This window comes from Oryzias latipes, chromosome 21, assembly GCF_002234675.1.
Source record: "Oryzias latipes chromosome 21, ASM223467v1".
NCBI lineage: Eukaryota > Metazoa > Chordata > Actinopteri > Beloniformes > Adrianichthyidae > Oryzias > Oryzias latipes.
The window spans coordinates 15,788,898-15,809,127 of NC_019879.2; the positions used below are offsets into that span (position 1 = coordinate 15,788,898).

The 20,230-nt window shown below is 42.1% G+C and overlaps 1 protein-coding gene across 1 annotated transcript; it reads right to left on the reverse strand.

The window, feature by feature from the left end:
- Nucleotides 1-233: 233 nt before the first annotated feature.
- On the reverse strand, nt 234-12,509 carry LOC101155067 (insulin-like growth factor-binding protein 5). Its single transcript, XM_023950917.1, has 4 exons — nt 11,850-12,509; nt 4,734-4,948; nt 4,499-4,618; nt 234-3,603 (listed from the first exon to the last, which is right to left on the reverse strand). Exons 1-4 carry the CDS (start codon nt 12,181-12,183, stop codon nt 3,472-3,474), a joined length of 801 nt encoding a protein of 266 aa, XP_023806685.1. The 5' UTR covers nt 12,184-12,509; the 3' UTR covers nt 234-3,471.
- Between the last annotated feature and the right edge of the window lie 7,721 nt (nt 12,510-20,230).

A 20,230-nucleotide genomic window follows, 5' to 3' on the forward strand; every position in this document is an offset into this window, starting at 1 on the left:
CAGTTCTACCTAACGTTAATTAACATCCTTGTTCCTGTGCAGTTGTTCTCACTATGGTGTAGAAAAACCAGGTGACTTGCCTTCAGGCCAAGCATTACAAAGTCACATCCTGCTTGCTGTCTCAGACTTGTGCCTAAGAGGTTTATCAGCTAGAGATTATCCGGCGCTTAAAACTCTACATCTGAAGTGGCTCTAAAACATGCCACAGAAATGAAAAACCAACAAGGGATGGCTTAAATGAATACATAACTTTATTTAAATAAATGCTTTGTCATATCAGAAAAAAATAGACAAAGGTTAAAAGAGTACATAAATTACAGGTTGAATAAATATTACACAGTGATATTCACTTTATAATTTGAGATTTTTTAACATTTTTTTGTTTTTAGTTTTTTTTGTTGTTGTGTCGCTCCAAATACTGACCGATATTTCCTACTATCCTCCGATGGGTCTGTTTGAGTCAACACCAAATTCTGTAAAAAAAAAAAAAATAATAATGATGATAATAATAAAACCCAATCGCGTCCAAAAAGTGTTATGTATTCAGAAAACTAAAACCCAAAATTGTACTGTAGTTACTGTTCTACTGAAGAAAGAAGTGTGAAAGTGAGTTTAAACCAAAGCAGGAGTTGGGAGACCTGAGAAGGTGACGACGACCTGCCAACACCCGAAGGTGGCAGGACTTTGCAAACACAAGAAAATGTGATGTGAGCTTGCAGAGGAACACCACCACCAACCCAGATTCCAAAACTCCTCCAAACTGTCCAACTGTTGCTACCTGTATCTAACGTCATGCAATTGGTGAGCCCACATCGGGGAAGTGGCGACGATAATGACTCCCGCCCATGCTGCTTCCTCTCCCTCTTCCACTGTCCCTCATCCACTGTTTTCTAGCAATTGTCTGTGCAATAGGCCGTGAGAACACCCGTAGCTGAGTCATGTTCAACTGTCTTTTTTTTGCCTCCAAAATGATCTCACTGGTACTAAAGGTCCCAGGCATGGGCTTTTAACAGCCCCTGTCAATAATCTTTACCTCAAAGCATTGCCTTTGAGAAGTAAGCAAAATATAGAACACCTAGGGATCCACGCTGATCCACCAACTTCACAATAACCCCTCCCACTTTTATTTTTATTGTTTTAATGTTTGTGTCTGATTGACGATTATGAGTAAACAAAAGAAGTGCAAGCTGCTTTCTTGTCTGGACTTTGAAAGTGGTGGAAGGTTGGATTTTCAACAACCCCCCCCCCCCCCCCCCCCCCCCCAAAAAAAAAAAAAGGTCTCCAAACATCCTTTTGTTCCTCTTCTTGTGCACAGATTGGCATAAAGAAGCGAGAACCTTAGCTTATTGGTTGTCAGAGTTGAAGCTTAAACCCGAAAGTTGCTCCTACGTGGTTCCTTTCACGTCCAGGATTTTACTTAAGCCACTTGAAATTACAAATGTATTTTCACTGAATGGCTGTATCAGCTCCCAGTTTCCACTATAAAAGTGTACCTATTCCTCTCCATGTCAGTTTCACAGCGGTACTTAAATGCATTTGGTAAGGCACAGAAACGGAAGAGCTCTAATACCAAAAAACCCTGCTATATCCTCTAACCTTTAAGCTCCCCAAGGATACGGACATATCACTTCTGCTAAAAAGGCATCTGATCAGTAGGATTCCAGAGGCATCTTTGACTGCTCTGTCAAATGACTGTGGACCCCCCCACAACCACCCAAACACCCCCTGACAGGCTTACGAGGACTTAATCAAATTCTCACTGACATTTTCTTTTATCTCAAGCATATTTACATAATTGTCATACTTTGTTTAACAGGAGGAAAAAACAGCATTCAACTACTATATTTTCAAAATAACATACCGAGATTACACTGTAGTAGCAGAACTGAGAGGGAGGGGACCACTTATTAAAGTAACATGGCTCAAAAGTGGGCAGTCTTTACTTCACCGAAGGCAAATGAAACAGCACAAACAAAGCCATACAAAACTGCACGTCTTACCCATGAATCAAAGGAGCAACTGGCCCTACTGGAAGGTTTGACCAACCCCGGACGGACCAGATATAACCTAAACATCATTGATCAAGTTGGAAACATTGACTATATACGTTAACTGGACCAAGACATTGTGACATCACCCATGAAAAATGGCTCCAACCAAATACATTTCAGACTTTAACCCCTCCCCCATTCCAGACATCATCAGTAAGCAGTGATTGTAAAGAGTCACCATCTCTATGCAACCACTATTACCAATCAGGAGTGAGCTTGTTGGAAGTCCACACCTCTACCACTTGAAGGCGGGCTCGGGTGAATCTGTCATCAAATGATTCCACAAACTATTATCGAGGAATCTGATTGGTCGGTTTATAACTTGAATATTTGCTATAAAGAAAAAAGATCTTGGAAAAAATAATCAGCAAGAACCTGTTAAGAAGTTTTGTTTTTGGCTTCATGGAGCAAGTGGGCACTTCCTGTTTGGAAAGTGGTTGGGAGGGGTCCCTCAGTCCAGTTCTCTTATATAATCAAAGGTTTCAAATCTTTTTATTTTTTTACCAGTAGCACCAGCACCCTCTAAACCATGTCAGCTTGTATGGCAGTGTCTGTTGAAATAGGCACAGTTGGCATGTCAGGCTAGCTAAAATGTTGAAGAGCCACTTAAGCAGGTCTATCTGTGTTGGTCTTTTTCCTCTTTAGTTTCTCAAATAAAAACCCACATATTTTTTCCTGACATTACAGAAAGGCTAGCCCCTATACCACCTTAAATGCCAGCATGACAACATTAAACAAAAGAAAAGTAAAAAAAAAAAGACATTCGTTTCTTTTCCTAACAGACTCGCTCCATTTGTACACCAATATGGGTTCATACACATAATGCATTTATACTCACACCCACACACGTTTTTGAGAAGTTTTAACTGAGCAGGATCCCCTTTTTCATAAGTGCTCTGACAGAACCACAAACATGGATTGAGTGTTCCAACATCTTTTAGTCTCTTGGTTCTTTTTTTTCTTATTGAAGATCTAATTCCTCTTCCAATCATCTCTGAAATGCTGCCATAACAATCCACTGTTTCCAACTGAATTTGGTTTAACTCTGTATATTTAGTTATTTTATCCCCCACAATGTTTTGTTTGTGTATTAATTTGATATAACACAAAATAAACAAACAAAATCTGGTCTGCACACGTGTTTCTTTTTACATAACCAGGCTCACACAACAGTCCCAAAAGACATAGTCAAGAAAAGGGATCAAGTAAATCTTTTGTGTGTTTCCTCCATATGAGGAGAGGAGTTCTGGGTCTGTCCTTTTTTTCGTTCGTTTTTCCTTACATGGACGATCCTGAAGTGAGCAGAGGGCGGAGCACACAGGTGTGATTAAGAGAGGAGGCATGGGCCCCGTGTCATGTGGTGGGTAAAGAGTAGGACGATGGGGGTTTCGAAAGAGGGAAGCGGGGGGAGTTCAGGGTTTCACTCATTGTTGGTGCTCTCCAGGTCTTTACACTGAAAGTTTCCTCCGGTGTAGTCTATGCCTGGGAGCTGAATGCCGTACTTATCCACACACCAGCAGATGCCTCGTTTGCGACCACTAGATGGCTTGCACTGGAAAGAAAAATGGGGCAGTGTTTTACTAGAAATGACAGCAAATCAAAGACAGGTCCAATGAATTTGTATTGACATCGTAAGAAAAATACTGGAGGAAGTACCACTTCTGTAACTGCCCAGTAAATGGAAAAGATGACGTACATGTACAATATTTTGTTGACCACATGTACATATTGTCGAAATATTACCAAAAGTTCAACATTGGAAGATCAGAAAACCTAGGAACTAAATACAGTGCTCCCATGCTATATCGCGGTTTACTTTTCACAGTTTAGCTATTATTTTGTGTAATTGTGCAAGTTTTTTTTTTTTTTTACAGCGCATTGTCTTCTGCGTCCTGATTCGCTATGAATTATTGGCACCCAGTCTTCTTTGTGCCATGTCCCCTGTACTGAATAAAGTCAGTTTGCCAAATTTACATAACTCTATTATTGCTAGTTGATCTTTAATTTCATTGTACATTGCTAGAATTCTTTCTTCGAAGGTTTGGACTGCAAGAGTTTAACCAAGAGAGAAAAGTGTGTAACGAGAAGTTTTTCACACTTAAATACAATATTTTGGGGAAAAAAAGTTGACTACTTCACAGATTTCACCTACAGTGGGTAAATTTTTAAAAAGTAACTACTGCAATAACCAAGAAAATCTTCCTGATGTTCTTTTTGTTCTTTTCCTTTCTTAAAAGGAAGAAAAAGGGAAAATAATAAGTTAAATAAACCAAATAATCATAAACCAATAACCATTGCCTTATATAAGCCTGTTTGATAGACTGCAGCTAGCCTTGAGTTCTGTTTGATAAGACTGCAAATAAAAACTAATATTTTGACCAACCAAAGTTGTTCAGATATTTAGCATTTTCTAATTAAAGTCTAAAGGTAATGAAAGGCAAACTCACCTGTTTGCGCTTGAAGAATCCTCGTCTGTCACAGTTTGGAAGGTACAGAGACCTAGCTATTACACGAGATGCGTCTTTCATCCCCTGAATGATTCCATCCAGTTTTCTCCTGCATGGCCCCTTCAAAGACATAAAGTACGAATGTTAGAACATATAAAGAAAATAAAAGGGCTTTTATTTTGGCAAATCTACGGGCTGCCTGTTGATCTTTGAGGTTTTGGTTTACTCTACTTACGAATTCCGGCTCATGCTTGACAATGCTTAGAGGGGTGTAATCCAACGTGGCGCCCATGGAGCGCTGCTTGGTCTGCTTCCTCTTCTGCTCTTTGCGCACCGCTATGTTTTTTTTGCTGTTGACAATGTCTTTGGGATGGAGCGGCACTTTAGCTGGCTGCAGCTCTCCCGGGATCTCTGGGGTGATGGTGTCCTCGTGCTCTCGAGACTCAAACTCTGCAACGAAAGATGTAAAAAGGACGTTACAATATGCACAAAAACTTGACAACTTTATTAGCTTGCCATTTTAATATAGAAGGCAATCAATATGCATGACTCAAATTCTTTATACATTTTATGTTTGAAGTAGTGAGGAGGGTAGAACGAATAAACACTAAAGACCTAAAACACACTTAATGCAGGCAAGACACAGAATGTAAATACAGTTTTTCTGCAATATAAGGTGCACTTAAAAGCTTTATTGTTTTCAAAGAACAACGGTGGTTCTTCTAATCTGGGGCACCACATTTGTGTTTATGGATTAATTCTGATAGTGTTTGTTGATGTTGAAGTGATTTTCAGATGTACGTCTTGTTTTTATGAGTTGCAAGCAAGTTTGGGAGTTATTGTGAAGACGCTAACGTATGAAACCAATATAGCAGTTTGCTAGTGATATCAAAACAGTGCCGCTAGTCAAAAACTCCAACACTACCATCCAATACTACAACAGACCTCTAAAGCTAAAGGCTGGTAAAATGGCAGAGCTGTACGAATATTTCAGAGCTAACAGATTTTACAAGCATGGGAAAAATGTATCCCAAATTTGCACAGCGGCCCAGACTTTTTCCTTTTTCCGCCTGTAAAACATCTCAGCTTGTTATCTGGGCTGGTAACTCCAAAGCAGCTCTTAGGCCTCTGGGTGTCTTAACTTTACAGCAATATGTCAGTCAGCTAATTTAAAAGTCTGAGGAAAGTGTAGGCGCTCCCTCAACAGATATAAATGCTTGTCCATTTGTATCACATTTTATACACTTCCTTTGTGTAATTGGAGTTCCCCCAGGGGGCAGTGTGGTGTTGGGGGTTTTGAAGGCTTTTGATAGGACATCTCAAGGCTTAGGCTCTTTAACCAAACCAACCCCCCACCCGCCCCTTTCCTATCTTTGGGGCTCAGCCTTTTAAGCCTCGACCCCCAGCCAGAGGTTCTTTGAGGCTACAGAAAGACACCCACCCAACCCCACCACCTCCCGCCCTGTTGGCTTAGCTGTACCATAAGTACAAGGCTGTTGTGGGGACTTTGCCAAGCCCCAATTGGCTGTCAGGATGGTGCCAGTGGATGACCCTTGTTATATTTATCTGACAAGGAAACCCGCTGCGGTGCGTAGAGACAGATGCACCGAACCAGAAAATAATTTCGAGGCCATAAGCGATCTGCTCAAAGAGAGGAAAAATTTGCTTTCACGTTTACAGAAAAAATGGTGGGAAAATCATATTTAACAAGCTACTATGACGATGCTCATGAGCCTGCTGGTATTCAACTGTAAAAAAAAAAAAAAAGAACTTAAACAATAAGACATAACAAGGGCGCAAGCTCATAGAAACTGATGTTCAAAGAGCTTGACACAGCATGAGTGTCTGGAGTCTGGGGAAGGAGGGGCGCCGGGGTGAGCGAAGGGCTCAGGGCAGGTTGATTACCAGAATTGGTTTTTTGGCTTCTGCACTGCACAGCCTTTGAAATGAATCTCTCAACTCATGACTTGGCGCGCTTTGGTTTGTGTTTAGATATGTCCTTGTGTCTCCCCGCGCAGACTGCTAAGCTACAGCTATAAATAAATACTTCCAACCAGCATTCCTGTGTGCACCATGTATGTGATAACTGTTGAAAATCTCTTCATTTTTATTCTAAATGCTATTTTCTTCACCGTCATATAATTCAACATCACACTTCATTAGGATGCAATAAACATTATATTGAAAAGAACCACCGTTCTTGTTTAGCTGGAATTGTTGTTTTATCTGAACTCTTATTTAAACATACATGTTCCCAATGACTCCAGTCGCTTTTATAGAAAATAAATGTTTGCCAAAACGAAGACATAAATGGTGTATACATACATCAAAAGTCACAAAATTCTTCATTTATAACTAGGACAAAACCACTCTGTACCAATCTCTAATTCTAAGGGTATCAGATTTGTAAAGTAAAAGTAGGGGACATCTGGTTTAACTCCTGAAACGCAGCCAAGACGCTGGACAAAAGCCAAGCAAGTCCAACGCCTATCTGTAGCTCCTCCATTTAACTGAGTCTAAAGCTGAATTCCCAGCTCTTCTCCTTGTCTTGATCTAAAGGTTTCATTAGAACGAGGGGGAACAGAGTAGCCAACGCGGGTGCACGTGATGCTTCTCTTTAAAAATTAACTTCTCTGAACAATTATGCTTCATGAATGACCCAAGTGATAGACACGCCAAAAAGAAATTCTCTAATAACTATAGGGTTTTTCTCTATCCTAGACATCTAGGACCATATTTGCTGTTTGTTTAATCCAAAAAAACGAGTTGTTACATGACCGTACATTAACTTGTGTTTGCTTCGTCCTGTCTTTGATCGCCTTCCAAGTGTCTGCCCTGCCTCTGAAATTACATCTTAATAAAATGTGAGACATAAGTGAATGGAGGCGCAGTTTCATATCAGCTGGGGTGAGACAAGATAATTGTGGCGAAAAATGAGCTTGGGGGAGCCTGAGGCAGACTAGTAGTAAACCATCCTGAAGAATCCAACTACTTCTTTACGTTTTACATTTGAACGTGGGGCCGGAAACAAAGAGACGTCAACTGACCGGTGGAGTTGTGCCAGTATCTGAGAAGATGTATGATGCAAAGTCAATAATAAGATCAAGCAACTGTAAGAAAACTGCTACTCCAGGTGATAAAAGTGTATTTTTAATGACCCTTTTACACCGGAGCTTTCAGTACAGTGTTTACATTCTTTCAACTATTGTAACTCTTCAACCTTTGACGCAATTAACGTAATTGTAGCGGATTCTGATTAGCTGATTCTTGTTGATCACTTGAACGGTCAAAGGTTAAAGCCCTTTTTTGTTCGAGAAAGGAAAAGCGTACTTATTTTGGCTGCAAACAAATTTGAAAGATGTGTTGTAAATGAACAAACGTGATCTAGTGTTGATCTTACTGTCTGACAGATTAATCAGGTAGAATGTGGCATTCAAAGAATGTTCCAATGGAATGAAGGAGTCCAGTGTTTACCAAGAAATAAATCCTCAAATGGTGCAGCTTATCAAGAAACCGATGTGTGTAGGGCAAACAGGAAGTGGGCTTGAAAAAAACATGACAAATATGATTTGCTGCCCTCTGCCACAGAAGATGACAATAGCTGAGGAATTTCATAAAACGGGCTTACATTCAGGTCAGATGGCTGAATTTGCTATTGTAGATTCAATGAAACGTCCTGTTTGGACATCAGAGCAATATGGTGTGTTGTCTGAGGAATTTCTGTTGTTCTGCCTTCTGCATGCCTCCAATCAGCTCGCCGAACGTGCAGGAAATAACTCTTTGTGCACACAGAATATGTCCATTGCAATCAAAAGTTTCCTGCTTTCCTGAATGCATAATATAAATAGCAACAAGAACAATTCAAGGATCATACATTGAAAAACAGGACTTTGTTTTTGTTTTCTTTGTAAAGGGAAATGCAGCTATAGGTAAGCAAACTATGCAGCCTGTTTATGGCTCATATAAGACAAAGAAACACAGAAACATTCTTTGAAGGCCTCACTGAAAGTAAACAATCAAAGTGAGATGTGTGGCTCCTCTGCAGCTCAATGCTAATTTTGGTCTGAGCGTCTGTCACATTTCGGGGTTTCCAACAAACCGCACGCTCGGATGCAACGTCCTTTTCAGGTCGCCGTCACCACACTGCAATTGCTGGGTGTGACATACTTCCAGCTTCCTCCTGGTGGCAGAGACAGCTATTTTGGCCAAAGCTGAGTGTTCCTGGATGCGCTCGGAGAACCTTCGAGCTAAGGAAAGGCGGATCCAACATGCTGCTTGAGACCAGATTAACACTTTTCCTTGTGTGGCTTTATAGTAGGAGGCTGTGACATGCCACAACTCTACGACAAATTTTACTGGACGGTGTATGCTTTTGACCAAAAATAATTAATGCTAATGTTTAAATATTTATTTTAACTGAAACTGATGATTATTGGTTGTAATTTTATTAGTTTTGAAGCATTTATTAATTCTGCAGTTAACCTTTTAACATCGGAGATGTCGCCAGTGAAACCAAAATAACACGCTCTAATTTATCGTAATTCTACAACCGTGTACCCGATCAATGTAGATCAGCTAATTTACATGGATTGTGTAAGCACTTTGCTGTACAATGTTGCATATCAGTGCAAGGTTGCTTTGCTCTGCTTCAGAATTACATTAATTACATAAACAGTTGAAAAGTAACGGTAGTCAAAAGAATGTAAACACTGTACCTAAAGCTCCAGTAATAAAGGGTTAATTCATACTATTGACTAACTCAGGTTGCTTCTTAAATCAAGCTAAAAATTTCGCTGGCATTGCTAACACCTTACAGTATACTTCAGATACTCTCAACTTAGCATAGGATCGTTTCAAAATTCTAAATGTGACATGGAAGTACAAATAAAAAAAAAAAGTTCCTCAAATGACCACTAGAGGCTGCTCTTCAAAGGGAGCAACTTTATACTACAAACCTATGTTTGTTGCTTTATGTTTCTGTACGGGGGGGGGGTTAAAGTTAGCAGTTGTGTAGGGGGGGAGCCAGATCTTGTCAGCATTGCTAGTGTCATAGCCCATTGAGTCGCTACTATGGAGGTTCCGTAAGAACTCTGATGGATCTGAGGGTACGATTTCAAGAGGCGTGGCTCCACTTCAGCAAATATCTGGACCGTAGCTTTGGTGTGACCACCATAAAAACACTGTTTCACTGTTAGAGTAAATGGAAGTTTAGACGTTAATGGGTAAAATGGAAGAGTTTGGATGATCAGCGGCAGGTTTCTATGCTAGCTACTGTGCGTTGGAAGTTAGATCAATTCAAAAGCATGAAATCATATGCTTTTCTGCTCGTTTAGCTCTAACTTCACAGTCGAATGGAGGACTAAACCCCACATGGAGGAGCTAATATGACTGTAACTCGTCATAGGTCTAAATGCACCTCCAGATGGAATCAGCTTTTTTTCTTTCGTTGGTTCTGGGGACGTCGGTCTTCCAACTATACTCCAATGACCAGCTGTTCCAAGGATGATGTTAGCAACTCAAAAAGCATGGTAACACTCCATGTTTTCCAAACATCAAAGGTAAAGCGTTGTCCAGTGTGTTGACAGACGGCGAGAAAGCTAACCCCACGGTTTGTGAGGTATTCATGGGAATATGAAACTTTCCGATCTGCACTTCTTTAAGGACCGGGCGGTTGTAAATACTGAAGGCATGTGACACGAGCCACTAAGCTTGCAGAACATCACTGCGGCGATCTGGCATACTTGCACACAGACCCACACGTGCACAGAGATCACACACATATAGGGTATTAAAGTAGCTGTGAGGCCACAGGTTTCCTGTTGCTGCTTCAATAAGGCCATGCTGGTATTGTTCTTGTGTGAGTGGAGCACCTTTTGCTGGTGGTGACACAGAAAGGCCCTTTCAGAGACTCTGAAGGATGATGGCTGGGGGGGCCGCTGTGAAGTTTTTGAGCAGTCCGGTTCATCAATGGTGGAGCGGCTTTAAGGGCGTACCGCAACCTGCAGCTGACCATCCAAGCGACCCCGGCAACAGCAGATCTCCCCTTGTGCCCCCAGTTTGACAGCGACCCCTCCTCCCCACCTCCCACTGTTTACATTGCTCAGCTGGCAATGCATGCGAGACAGGGGCGGGAAACAAGACGCAAACCGCTCTGCTGAATCACTGCGATGGAGCTGAGGGGCGGATGTTCCGACTGTTACCCCGGGCCAGTGTGGGATGAACCATTCTGAGGTGTCATCGATAACTAACACACACCCCCGAAAGCACTGACAGGGTGGTGTTCCCTTACAACAATCCAGATAGTGATCAATGCCAAACACCAGGTTATTTTTAGAACAGTGATCAGTGTCAAGAACAGAAGGATCTCCACAAGAACAAAAAAAAAAAGTGCTAACTTCCATTTCCAGGAGACAGAAGTTCACCAAGCAAATGTCTTAAATCATTCAAGACAGTTGGCTGGACTCCACTCGTCCCTCTGTCTGCTTCTCTGTTCCCTTCTTTTCTCTCAGGCATGTAGATTTAGTGGTAATCCGACTCTGAGCACACCACAGGAGCTGCCTGCAGAACTAAATCCATCTCAGCTCTGCTTTTACAAGACCAAAAGACAGCATCTCTCTTTACCATAACAGCTGGTTAGTTGGGATTTTTTTTCTTCTTCTTCTTCTTTTTCTGGTGCGGTTTGACTCCGTCCAGGACTAGAAGTCGAAATGACAGTGGCAAAAGCGGAGCAATGTCACAAAAGAGAGAAAGAGAGAGACACCATTTGACAGACGCGTGTTTTTACAAAAGAAAGAAGGAGCGTGTTTACAAACAAGATAGCTGCGCGCGCGCGCTACCCAGATAACCCTGCCCGCATAAATAAGCACCCCATAAAGCCATTTGAAAACATTATTCTAACGTCACGTGAAGATGGAAAGACTTTCTATGTATTTTAGCTTCAAGGCGAAACGTTTGGAGGAGTTTGGTTTTGCCTCGCGACCTGCTAAACCGCCGCCGCCGCCGAAGGCAGCTCGACCGCAACAAGTTAACCGACAGCAGGCTCCAAACCCCGCAGCTCCGACCGCTGCAGTCGAGCACCAATAACTTAAAAAAATCATTTTTTGAATACATTTTTATTAGATATGGTTACCTTTAAGGTCCTACGTTAGTCGGCCATGCGTCAAACAAAACCGACCAAAGTTAAAAAAAAAAAAAGAAAATGTGACTTTTTTTGTTTGTACCACATAGTTTCTTTTATTTATGTGCATGTGACTCCCAGCCTCAGCATCCCCGTGCGGGACAAGATGCCATCAAATTCGCACAGCTCAGGACCCCCGCGGGTCCGCTCGTTTTCGTCACGCGGCCGTCTTACCTGCGGGCGGGACGGCGGGTTTGTAGCCCTTCTCGTTGGTGCACACTCCCCTGCCGTGCAGCAGTGCGTACAGGGGCTTCTCCTCCCCGCTCCGCGGCAGGCAGCGGAGGCCCTTGCTGCAGGTTCCGGTGTAAACGCCGCACGCATGCCCCTCGGAGAGCGCGCACGTCAGGCAGCAGCCGCAGCCCGGCTCCTTCACCAGCTGGCAGCCGAGCGGCACCGGCGGACACATGGACATCGCCTTGTCGTCACAGGGCTCGCACGGAACGTAAGAGCCCAAGCATCCGGACAGCCCCAGAAGAAATGTCACGAGGAGGCAAAAACTCAGGAACATGGTTGTCGCTTCTTCACTTCAGAGATCTCAAAATGCGAAGAGGAGGGGGAAAAGGAGCCAGGTCTAAAGAACACAATGCCCGAGTCAGATAATCCGATTTTTACAGTTAAAGCCAAGTCTTTATCCAGCAGTGCCGCAATCTTTAAAAAAGAATAATAATAAAAAATAACAGGAGTTTGACTCTGCAAAATAAATGCACAGTAAAAAAGGCAACTTTTCCCCTTAAAAATATATTTAAAAAATAAGTCTTTGTATGAAATTTGCCCCACTTCAGTTAGCTAGGACTCCAGTACTTTCTCCAGCGCAGACTGATCGACTTGAAACCTGCCTTGCCTTTTTAAAAAACAGCCCAAGCCCCTAACTATGAATACGCTAAAGAGAGAAGGGAGGCGCACTTGTTCTTCAGCTTGGCTCTCAGCCAGCACGATTTTTTTTCCAGCAGCAGCAGCAGGAGGATCACTCTTTCACCCTGAGGGCTGAACTGATGCCGCAGCGCAAGGCAAGAAAGAGCAGAAAAGCCACGCAACTCCTCATAAAATGAATATTAAAAATGAATATTTGGAGGGAAATCTTCTTTCCTATAACCTTAGGGCTGCAGGAAAAAAATGTGCAAACACTGGATGCTCACATTTGCGCAAAATGTTCTCTTTAAATTCACTTTATTCGATTGAAATGTAGGTTTTATTGTGAAAGAAAGGTTCATTAACATGTTTAAGTCGTATAAAATAAAAAAGTGTGCGTAAAGATATTTCGACTTTTCGTCTCAGTCTGCACCTGTCAGCCTGTTGCTTACTTTTTTTGCCCATGAAGAACCTGACCTCATTTTGAAGAAGAAAATGAAACTATGTGAGGGGGATCGTTGAATAAAATCAGATTTTCTTCAACTCCAACGTTTGAGTCCAGACTCTTTGCCTCACTGCTTGTCCTGTCGCGTTAGCGTGTGCGTCATTGCGCCCATATGCGCTTCCCTGCACTCCGTTTCCAAGCCGGACGCCTTTTGCAGCTTTCGGCCACTAAGCGGCGCTATTAACAGCGATTATCTGCATGCTCTCACTGTTGCTCTCCCTCCATATACATTTTGGAGCACAATATAATAGTTTCAGTCAAACTGTTATGCTATACAACTTGTTTGGAATGGTCACACATCTCTCTCTAGGTCTCCATGGTGACATAAAACACTCAAAACGATCAATTTATTAACAACTTTCTTTGTTTTGCATTGTAAATTATTAACTTTTCCAACTTTTTAATGTTTTTCACTTTTTTCTTCTGATCTAATTCAAAAACTGATGTATCTGAACAGTTATTTTGCCTTCATAATGGGCTTTGTGTGTTCTCCCACTGATGAAATCAAGTCCCATCTTCAGCCAGAAACACATAAAGCTGATTGAAATTCTTTTTTCTCAAAGGAATGGACTCTAAATTCTTTTTCTCTCGTCCTTTTTTTCATTTTTTTTAAAAGGGTCATAAATTAACTCAGCAGGCCATTAAACTGCATAGTTTGAACTGCAACAGTTAACCTGCTCTTAAGCACAAAAAAAAATACTTTGTTGACTCAGTGTTCCCTCCAAAAACGAGAGGAGTGGCAAAGTCCTCAAAGGCATAAATCTGAGCTACTTAAGCAATAATGATGAGATTGAGACAACAAAGAAGCATGGATTAATGATGCCTTTCTGCTAGGGATGCAGTGATGGATGGAAAAAAGGACAACAAATTACCAGCACTATGCGCTGCAGAAAGAAGCTGCAATAATGACATTTGCTGTACACAGGATCATCTACGAAGGAACTTCATGTTCCACCACCCCCCACCCCCGCTCTCATTCTTTCCTCATTGCAAATCCTAATTCCCTAAAGATCTCTTCATGCATCAATCCATCTGTTGCTCCTCACGTACCACCCTCCTACGACTCACGCCTTGGTCCAGCTTAAAGAAACACTTGCGATGTTTTATGCTGCTCAGAAGTGCAAAGTCACGTCGAAATGTCTTTTTTGGGTGGTGGAATTGATTCAAAAGCCAGAGGATTCATCACTAAGCACTGCACTTTCGCAGAGGACATGTATGAGACTTAGTCTTTGGAAACACAAGTGGAGCTCTGGTCCAAATGAACTGAGAAAACCCCAGGATGGGAACGTTTTAAGGTTAATGTAATGCTGTTTTCTCGACATAATATCTAGTTCCTATAACTGTTGGTGGATGGTCTGCGTACAGACAGATTTAAGGGGTGAGGTGGGTTCCAGAGTGTGCTTATTTAAAATGACTGTTACAGCTTTGCACCGTCCTTCAAGAAACAGAAAATGTATCATGATTTCAAGTTGGGCGGAGATGAAGCGGAATATTTCATCTGGTTCTGTAATGTCTCGTTCATATGCAGATCCAAATGGCTTAGCCAAATAATTACCATGAAAAAAAAGTAATTTTATTGTGAAATCTTAAAAAAATTGGAATTATGAAAATGTTTTCCCTTCAGAGCTCTGTGATAAAGGCCATCAGCAGCGACACTACTGGGTGTGGTTATACCTGCTCAGGGATGCATCCACATTATTCAAATGGTCTCACCCAGTCTAAATTTCAAAGCTCCATTGCTTTATCTTATTAACTGTCTCAGTTTATTTTGCATTTTTTCTGTGTAATTATTTTTGGATTTTTTTTTTAGATATTGGGTTTCTTGAAATAATAAATAAAGTCAGGAGCAGCATTTTATGGCCTGGTGGTCCTACCCGCCCTCGCCACTCCCCCATCACCCCCTTTTTACCTCTCCTCAAAGCTGCACCTGTCAAAATCACTTATTTAACCCTTTGATGGGCAACATATCCACACCCTCTCTAATGCACAACATGGGTCTAAAATGACCCGCATTCATTTTCTATTTAAGTTTATGATGGCAGAGTTTTTATTTTGATGGATCTTTTGCAATATATATTCTTACTGTTGAATATTCCAAGTATTCTTTTCATATCTTGTTTTTTTATTTACCCAGATTATTATTTTCATTTTTCCTTTCATATTTTATGGACAAGAATGGTTTTAACAACAAATGTACACACACAGATCAAAAACAACCCAGTTATTCCAGTCTGATTTTAGTCAAATTACTTATTACCATAATATTAACATTTGTTTTGAAGTAATATTTTTACAATGAGTTGGGCCAAACATTTATGTCTTTAATTGAAACATGGTTATTTTCATTTTGTAACACATACCCCTGATAACATAACATGTCTAACAATCTGAACTGTATCAGTAGTTTAACAACTTTAAACTGGAATGGCACATAAGTTTACACAAGTTTTACACACGACCTTCATTTTTACATGCCTTACAAATTATAATTTAATGTTTGCGCTCTTTGCACACAGGTCTGGTGCAGTGAGAACACCAGCTTTTGACTTTTCTGTCTTTGGAAACTGGGCAGATTCTGACGCTTCTTCCTCTTGGTTTGGACCTCCTGTATGATGCTCTCTTCAGGCTGGATGGTGGCTCTGTTTGTTTTTCTAAACCCACATTTTCCCATTAATAATAATAATAATAATAATGGATTGAATTTATCTGCGCTTTTCCAGGTGCTCAAAGTTCTTACAATGTGTCCATTATTGATTCATTCCTCATTCATACTTCTTGATGTAACTACTGATGTAGTTACTGACTGAGGCGTGGCTACCAGTTGACGCCTACGGTCCCCTCTGACCATCACCGGGATATTTATACGCATTATATTATAGGAGGGTGAAGTGTCTTGCCCAAGGACACAACAACAGTTGACTGTGGGGGGCAGGGAACGAACCGCCAATCCTCCAATCATTGGCCGACTTGCTCAACCACCTGAGTCACTGCCGCCCAAACATGCTTTTAGGGTTGGGGGGTGCCCTCAATGCGCCTCTTCATATGTGGCATGACAAGCTCTTTGCCCAGCTCCTTGCTGTGCATCGCTGACACCACCCACATAGCCAAGGTGTTGTGCAATGTAGCTTGTGTAGTCATTGAGGGTGGCAACATCCAGCATGTTGTACCAGAGAACCATGGGCCACCTCCGTGTTCTCTGCTGACAGGAATAGTTTCTAACCTTTTGATCCATTGCGTCCACACCTCATTTTGATTTGTCATAGTTCTGCATCACTCCTGGTTTCTTCTTCTGACTGTTGTCATCCACTGCTTGTCATCATACATGTTGCTCAAGAGGCACAAAAACAAGATATTTACTACATATATGGAAGAATAAATGATCAAACGTAATAGATTTCAAAGTTATATCATATAGATTTTAAACCATATAAGAAATAACATAGAAAATGAATATGGGTCATTTTGCACCCATGTTGCGCATTAGAGGGGCAGTGATACAAAAACAGTTTTTATTCAAAAAGTAAGAAATGAAAAAATAAGGTAATCATGTGTGAGGGTCTACAACAAGTTAATTGAAGAATACCTTGACTGCTAAATGATGATATTATTTATTGCAAAGACATCAAAAATAAAAACTCAGCCGGGTCACTTTTGACCCATGTTGCGCATCAAAGGGTTCAACATGGCGGCTTTTCTGTTGGTTTGATCTCCACAGCAACCATTTCATGTTTTGGTTGCCTGCGGGTGACAAACAGGTTTATATCATTTTTAGAAGAATCGGCAAAAGTAAACTTTTGGATTTCCTTGGTAACAGAGGTTTTTTGTTAACCACGTCTACATTCCTAATATAGTCATATCGTAAGTTATATTGTTCAGCTTGAACCAGTGATTTGAATATAAAATTTACACAATATTCCGTGCCAGCAACAGGGGAAAGCCACCTTTGTGGGCTAGCCACGCTAATGCCGTTCAGAATCTACAAACTTTAAAACCATCATTTTTTCTCAAGAAGTTTCCCAATGATGACGAAATCCCTACGAGAAGTCAAATTTTATAGCTGGTGCCAAAGGTGATTTTTTTGAAAATTCAAGATAATGGTCTTTTTCTCGAGGACGAAGGTCAACAAAACTTATGTTGTGGTTGCAGACTTACCTTGTTGGTCTGTGTGGAAAATGTCATTAAGATTGCTCAGACAAAAGTTTTTATTTCCCATATTGTGCAAAAATATGAAAATTGCCAAGTCTCACACTTTGCTGCAAAATGGCTGGTGAACCATTGGTCCTGTGGCCATCCCATAATCATTTCAAAACTTCATTTGGATAACCTCTACAAGCGTGTTTTTATTTCGTTGGTGGATTTTGAACTTTTTTTCTTTTTCTTTTTTTTTTTGAGCCCCATTAGAGATTTTGGCCCCAATCATTTTTTTATGGTTTCTCCTGGTGTGAATCATACATTTTTGGTGTCATTACCTATGACCAAAATTCACTTTCAATGGATGAAATTCACTAGGTGTGTGCAAATGTTGTAATGTTGTACAAATTTGGCGGGACCTACATGCCCAAAGGTGCATTAAGAAAGAAAATTTGCAAAAACAATAATTCAATGACTGCTGTGGGCCATACGAACAGTTTTTCTTACCAGCTTGTTGGGCCTGTAACATGTTTTTGGAGAACATGCTTTTCCATTTGGCAGCTATGAAAGCTCACTTAAATTCCGGTGTGAAACAAATATTAGTCCACCATAAAACAAGCAGCTTAGCTCATTTGCACACAAAATGAGTTTGCACCGTTGGTGTACTGCACCAATGGGACCATTCATCAAACCGTAGATTTGGAGTCAAATTCAGAGAATAAGTCACACAAGTGCTGTGCATTACAAGTATCAAAAGCAGCTAGCAATCTGAAGAAGTATGAATCGTGGAAAGGCTGGAAAAGGTCTTAAGATGTAAACGTAATGATAACACAATTAACCCTTGTGCTGTCTTAGATGACCCCACCCTTACATTGGCGTGTTATTCCTATCATGACAAAGGTGGATAAAGGTGGAAAATTTCATGTAATCCATGAACACCAGTGAAGATCACAAATCATTGAAGAAAAAAAGTTCAGAGCACTGTCTAGTGGGTCTAGATGACCCAACTCCCAATGTTAAAGTGCCTAGGATAGCACAAAGGTTAATACATTATTTTTATTACCATTTGTTACAAAGATCTTTTTAAAAGGGTCAACATTTTTATCAAAAACTTTTAAAGGGTTTCTTCCACTGTACTGGCACATGGAAAATCAGGGTTCAATTCCAAGGGGGTGTCAGGTTCTTGTTGAGGACAGCCAAAAGAAACAAACTCGAGAGTGAAGAACAATTAGTCAGATTTATTGTCCTGGGTAGCAGTCTGCAGACCTGAAGGAGCTTTGGCAACCTCCCGCCAGCAGGGGGAGCAGGACTTTGTACTCTCACAGCCCTGAGAGGAAATGAGCAGACAGAGCTGGGAGGGGGGAGAGAGTGTGGATGCCGGTGATGAGTGGTAAACACTACAAGACCTCAGCAGAGGAATCTCCACTTTATAAAGTCAATAGAATGTCTTGGGCTTACGATGATAAATCCGTGTGGACTGAGCAATGCGAGCGAGGCGATGACGTGACAGACTTAACGATCCGTGTAAAGTTTAGCAGGAAGGCTGGAAGTAGTAACCAGTGAGACTAACGTTCCGGCAATGGATGAAGCACAGGAGCGAACTTATGAAGGAGCCCGACCAGGTGTCGGACATAGAGCGTGATTGCTTCAACCCGAAACCTGGCCAAACAAGGTAAGTGCTGCAGCAGTCATGACAGTACCCCCTCCTTAAGGACCGGCACCCGACGGTCGACCAGGTTGCTCGGGATGCTCCCGATGGAACTGGGGAACAAGACCCGGATCCAGGATAAAACGAGATGGAACCCAGGACCGCTCCTCTGGTTCGTAACCCTCCCAGTCCACCAAGTACTGGAAACCCCGACCACGGCGACGGGAGCGCAGGAGATGGCGCACAGTGTAGGTAGGGCCACCGTCGATGAACCGAGCAGGAGGTGGAGACTGGGCAGGAGGCACTAGAGGACTAGAGCAAACCGGCTTGACCCTGGACACATGAAATGTGGGAAGGATACGAAGAGGTCTGGACAATCGTAGCCGTATAGCTACAGGATTGACCAAATTGGTTATAGGAAAAGGTCCAATAAATCTAGGCGCTAGCTTTTTGTTCTCCACTCAAAAGGGCAGATCAGCCGTTGACAACTTCACCTTTTGACTAACCTGATTATCGGGCGCCGGTGTCCGTCTCTTATTAGCAGCAGTGCAATAACCCTCGACGGTGCGTAGGAGCACTCGTCGAGCTTGTCTCCAAGCCTTGTGGCACCGGCGGACTGAAGCATGAGCAGAAGGTGCGGCCACAGACCTCTCCTGGGAGTAAAACAGAGGGGGTTGATAACCGTAAACGACTTGAAACGGGGACAGGCCTGTAGCAGTAGATGGTAGAGAGTTATGTGCGAATTCTGCCCAGACGAGGTTACCGAGCAACTCAAAGGGTTACAGCCACTCAAAAGTCGCAGAGAGGTCTTCAGTTCTTGGTTAAGTCACTCAGTCTGGCCGTTGGACCGTGGATGGAAACCAGACGACAGACTGACAGAAACATTAAGGAGATGACAAAACTCAGACCAGAATCTTGAGGTGAACTGTGGGCCCCGGTCAGAGACGACATCTCTGGGGATGCCATGTAGATGAAAAACATTCTGAAGGAGGGCCTCAGCAGTCTCCTTAGCAGAAGGAAGTTTTGGAAGAGGAATGAAATGGACCATCTTGGAGAAACGGTCCACTACAGTTAGGACAACAGAGTTACCATCGGAGAGGGGCAGACCAGTGACAAAATCCATGGAGATGTGGAACCATGGTCGCCGGGGAACCGGGAGGGGATGCAGATAACCCGCCTGAGGTCTGTTAGTGGGCTTGACTTGGGCACACTTAGGGCAAGCAGACACATACTCCTGGACGTCCTCCTTAAGAGTGGGCCACCAAGAACGCTGTTTGACAAGGTTGTAGGTGCGCTTACGACCCAGTTGGCAGAACAGGCGAGAAGCATGGAACCAGTTCAACACTTTGGATCTTAGGGTGTCAGGGACAAAAATACAGTCTGTGGGACAGGCAGATGGAGAGCCAGTGTTAATGGTAGCTG